The sequence below is a fragment of the Arachis ipaensis genome, chromosome B2 (assembly GCF_059453495.1).
Source record: "Arachis ipaensis isolate K30076 ecotype BB chromosome B2, ASM5945349v1, whole genome shotgun sequence".
Taxonomy (NCBI): domain Eukaryota; kingdom Viridiplantae; phylum Streptophyta; class Magnoliopsida; order Fabales; family Fabaceae; genus Arachis; species Arachis ipaensis.
In genome coordinates, this window is record NC_142437.1 from 24,763,630 (window position 1) to 24,769,089 (window position 5,460).

Below are 5,460 nucleotides of genomic sequence, written 5' to 3' on the forward strand. Positions count from 1 at the left end.
TCTCTAGAAACTACATCTAGACCTAAAATTATGAATAATGAGAAGTTGTATGAATGAATGAATGGATTCCCCCACTCTGTAGCCTCTAATATGTGTTTTCTGGACCGAAAACTGGGTCAAAAACAGCTCAAAAATTGCCTCCAGCGATTTTGGATACGTCCAGCATGTGGCTCTGTCACGCGTACGCGTCGTCCATACATACGCGTTGATTGAATTTTTGCCAGGTCACGCGTACGCATGATCCACGCGTGTGCATCACCTAAAAACGTGACAACTATTGCAAATTGTATATCATTTCGAAGCTCCGGATGTTAGCTTTCCAACACAACTGGAACCACCTCATTTGGACCTATGTAGCTCAAGTTATGGTCGATTTAGTACCAAGAGGTCAGGCTTGACAGGTTTAGCAATTCCTTCAATTTCTTGTATTCCTTCCACTTTTGCATGCTTCCTTTCCATCCTCTAAGTCATTCCTGCCCTATAAACCCTGAAATCACTTATCACACATATCAAGACATCGAATGGTAATGAGAGAGGATTAAAATTAGCAAATTTAAGGCCAAAGAAGCATGTTTTCAATCATAGCACAAAGTTAGGAAGGAAAATGTAAAACATGCGAATTATATGAATAAGTGTGAGTTTAGTGGATAAAATCCACTCAATTAAGTACAAAATGTACCACGAAATAGTGGTGCATTAGTCAGTCATACTATTCAATTGCCATCTCCGTTATCATCGATGCCGTCAAAAATTTGTTCACCACCAGCGTCAAATTCTGGTATTGTTCTAATACATGAAGCCATTAAAAAAGTTGTGCTCCCTCTTTTGCATTATGTAGAACTTATCAGAATACAAATATACCAAAATTTCTTAATAATAACACATAAATGTCTTAGTTTTTACACTGAAATTTTGCTACAAAAGCACAAATTTTCACAATTACACCAAATCTAAGTGAATGAGACCAAATGCACCTCAATTAACTAAATTTGAAAATAACACACAAAAATGATTGAATTATCAACAAAAACACATTCGAATCAATTTTGGATTAGGCAACGTTATCAATATGGCAAAAATTATGCGATAACGATAACAATAACGACGATAACAATAACGACAATACGTAAAAGAAGAAGATGACGATGACTATAACGATGATGATCATGATGATGAAGATGATGGAGGAGAAGACATTCCAATGAGAAAAGTAGGAGGAGGAGGTGTTGGTGACAACGATAACAAAAGAGAAAAATAACGAAAAAGAAGGAGAAAAAGAAGAAGACGAAGTATCAAGGGTGACGAAAAGGACGAAGAAGAAGAAGAACGTGCAGTAGGGCGCAAAGAAGAACGTGCGCGCATGAGTGTAAATGACTTGTTGGTGCGCGCATGAGTGTAAATGACTTGTTGGACTTGGTTAGTTAAATGACTTGTATGTAGAGATTAATTCTTAGTAAAATAGCTTTTAAATTTTAAAATAAAATACTATAATAGAGATTTATGTAAGAATTAAATTTAGATATTAATTAATGGATAGAATTTATTAGACTTTTTAATTTTAATAAGCATTAGTCATTTTTTAATAGTTTCACCTTAGATACTTTAAAAAATATATCTATATTTTAAAAACTACGATTTTTTTATTTATTGAACGTAAAATGAAAAATTTGTGCTTCTCTTCAAAAAAGATTTATCAAACTAAGCCCGAATGTATTTACATTATTTTTACAAATAAAGACGAAGTTACAAAATTTTTACGTCAAAATTTTTAATAGAATTTACAGAAATCTTTTGATGACATGAAATAGTATAATTACAATTTTTAGAGAATAGATCTTTTTAATTGTTAAAAAAAATTAAAATACTAAAATGTGATCTTTAACCTTTTATTGTTCTCTCTCATATTTTTTTTTATCCCACTTATAAAATTAATGGTAAAAAATTACATTTTATTCTCTTAATTGTTAAAAAAAAATTGAGAGAATCCTTTTTCAATCCCCATAATGTGTGTATATGTATCTATCTATCTAGAATGACTTGATCCTTTTCGGTCAGAAATTTGAATTTCAAATTTAAAAAAAAAAAAAAAACACATCTTATTCTCATTAGAAAATAACCGAATCTAATTCCTTCCATTACATTACATATACATAACCACGAGGCAAAGGTGCATTAAATGGTTTTGGTTGAAAAACACCTTCTTCACGTAATATATTATATATATAGGTCATGATGTGATGGGCAAATTCCTAAAAGAAGCAACCATCATCTTCTAAATTTAAGGGCCTCTCTTATCCTGTTCTAACACTGCATAAGATTCCTTTCTTTCTAATTCTTAATTTTTCTCTTAAAAAGTAAACAAAAAATCAGTATATATTCATATATACCCAAAAGCAAAGCCAAAGTCCTTCAATTTTTCATATAGTGTCAACTTTGTCCACTATTATATATATTTAATTATTTATATAAATATATATATAATTGCTTGTCCAAACTACTACTCTTCATCACGTAATTATAGTTTCCATCCATGGCTTCAGATTCCAGTAATTCAAACCTTAGAATCATCGTTGAAAGCAATCCTTCAGAGTCACGCCTAGCTGAGTTGAATATTAAGTGCTGGCCCAAGTATGCTTACTCTTTTATTTTATTTTTTTCCCTCTTCATATTAATTTCTCTCTCTTGTTTTTTTTTTTTTTTTTCTTTTAGGTTTATGCCTTCATTTATTTATTAATATATATATCAAATTCGTAGCTAATTGATTACCAGAGTTGCGTTTTGCGTGGGGCTAAATATATCGATAATCCGAAAAATTTAGTAGTGTGCTTGCTTTTGTTTTGTTTTGCTCTAAGTTCGTTTTCCTTTTAAGATATTATTTTGTATAAAATAAATCCTTTGTAATTTAATTCTTTTTTTTTTTTTTAAATGGAAGATGGGGTTGCGCTCCAGGGAAATACCAATTGAAATTTGATGCAGAGGAGACATGTTATTTGTTGAAAGGGAAGGTGAAGGCATATCCAAAAGGGTCATCAGATTTTGTGGAGTTTGGTGCTGGGGACCTTGTGATTTTACCAAAAGGACTTAGTTGCACTTGGCATGTTTCTGTTGCCGTAGACAAGTACTACAAATTTGAGTCATCAAATCATTCTTCTTCTTCTTCTTCTTGATCATTATGAGATCTTCTTATAATTTTATAATTGGATCATTCATGATTAGTGAAAATTGTGATTAGAGTTATTTGGTCGAATTTTCATTTTGATTAAAATTAATTAAAGTGCCTATATATTCTTTCACAGTTTTGGACTATTTTGTGGGAGATAGATAGGTGTCTTTTTCTTGGATCATTATTATTGTTGTTATTGTTACAAGATTGTTATTTGTCTACAAGCTAATTCTTATAAACATCATGGAGAAAGAATTATTTTTCATTTTCCTGAGTTCGTAGAATATATAACTAAGTTTAAAGAGTTTGCAACTTGAAGATATATAATTTACAATCTTTATGGTAAAAATTAAAAACAAAATGTTATGTGCGCTATAAAAATCAACTATCAAATTAGTTATTATATATTTGCGTATAAATATGTATATTGTTTATTTTATTTTTAATATATTAATTAGTAACTAATTTTTAGTATATACATATCAGGGATAAAATTGAAAATATTTTATACTTGATTTAGATATTCTCTTTGTTTTATAATGGAAAGAAAATAAGAGAAAAAAAATAATTTATTGGTAATAGGCTAATATTACAGGATTATATGGTTACATAAAATTGTTCGCGTAAACAAAGGCACAATTAAAATTATATTTATTATTATTATTATTATTATTATTATTATTATTATTATAGATAAAAATAAAAAAGCACTAATACTTCTCAAATATGATGAATTGAACGGATGAATTTTTTTTTTTTTTTCAATAAAGTTCTATATCCAAGTTATTTAACCAATTAAGTCTAATCAAGTTGCTCTAATATAATTCATTAGCTCCATGAGCCACTATACTTAATTAACTTTTGACTTAATGTGCGACTATATGCTGTCTTTTTGTATGCGAATTTCTGTTTTTTTTTTTTTTCAAATTTTCTCAGTGTTTTCTACGTTTTCTGTCGTTCTCTTCCTTCTCTGCGTTCTCTGTGTTTTCTTTATTCTCTATGTTCTTTTTGTTTTCTACATTCTCTTCGTTCACGATCAATACTCTTTGATCTGATTTGAAGATTTGGATCAAAATTTTTGAAAATTAAGCAGTGAAATCAGATTTAAACAGGTATTTCGTTTTCAAAGACAATGAATGATACAAGTTCAAACTGTCAGTTGAATCATAGCGATTGGATTATTGTTTTGAAACAAATCAAGTGGATGAAGTTTGGTTTGATCCTAGTTAATTTTCTTCGTTAGTAGTTGATGCTCCTGTAGTTGAATAATTTCATTTTTATTTATAAAAATTGGTGTTCATGGTTGAAGGTTTGAATTTGAATATAATGTAGGAGTTTTGAATTGTTATTTCGCTGAATCTATTTCGTTCCTAGTTTTGGTGCATTTAGAAAGACATTTTGGTTTAATCTGGAACTGTTTTCAGTGTCTTTTAGCTTCTCTATCGTGTTGATGAGCAGTTTATGCCAAATGTTAGGATGATTTTTAACACACTTGAAAAAGCTAGAAAAATTCTACAAAAATTATTCTAAAGTTACAGGTTTTTCTACGAAAATTTGGAACACAAATAAGAAGGAAAATGAAATTAAGAACCAATTGATTGCATACAGCAGAGAAGGTAAATGGAAATTGAACATATCTCCAACTCAGAAGACAAATTCCTCAATTAGATTAAATTGTCCTGCAAGAATTTATATACATATATTAAAGGACATTGGTGCAGTTGAATTATTTCAGAGGTGGTTTTGCATCATTTACATATGTGCTCTCTAAATTAAGCAAAGATGCTTAAACAATACAGGTAGTTAAGCATGTTTGTATGCCGTACAATTGAGAATAACGATGAAATTGGAATTAGACCAAGCAAAACATATCAATCGTTTGTGACAACAGCAGTCAATAGGGGGTCATCATGAATTAAGTTTTATTGAAAAAGATGTGAAAAATTACATTATGAGGGAAGTCCAGAATGTTTTCAAACTAGACGATGTGAGTAATTTCTCACATTTTTTTTAATAAAACTTAATTCACGATGACCCTTTGCTGCTGCTACAAATGATTGATATGTTTTGCTTGGTCTAATTCCAGCTTCGTCGTTATTCTCAATTATACGGCGTACAAACATGCTTATCAGTTTAGAGATTCAAGGAATTAAGATAGTTTTCTCAGTGTTTTTTGGAATTATTTTCGGTATTTTGTTGAACAATTTTGGTGCATTTTGTGTAATATTTTTACTTTTTAATGAAAATGATGTTTATTTTTAATATTTCCTTGTCTTGTTTCATTTACCATGTTACTG

At 29.7% G+C, this 5,460-nt stretch overlaps 1 protein-coding gene across 1 annotated transcript; it reads left to right on the top strand.

Moving 5' to 3' along the window:
• Window positions 1-2,242: 2,242 nt before the first annotated feature.
• LOC107627038 (uncharacterized) lies at window positions 2,243-3,404 on the top strand. Its single transcript, XM_088505176.1, has 2 exons — window positions 2,243-2,628; window positions 2,933-3,404. Exons 1-2 carry the CDS (start codon window positions 2,531-2,533, stop codon window positions 3,165-3,167), a joined length of 333 nt encoding a protein of 110 aa, XP_088361302.1. The 5' UTR covers window positions 2,243-2,530; the 3' UTR covers window positions 3,168-3,404.
• The last annotated feature ends 2,056 nt before the right edge of the window (window positions 3,405-5,460 follow it).

Coding starts and splice junctions, on each gene's coding strand:
- LOC107627038 (XM_088505176.1), top strand. CDS start 2,531: ATGGCTTCAGATTCCAGTAATTCAAACCTTAGAATCATCGTTGAAAGC. Junction 2,629..2,932: donor AATATTAAGTGCTGGCCCAA/GTATGCTTACTC, acceptor TTTAAATGGAAG/ATGGGGTTGCGCTCCAGGGA.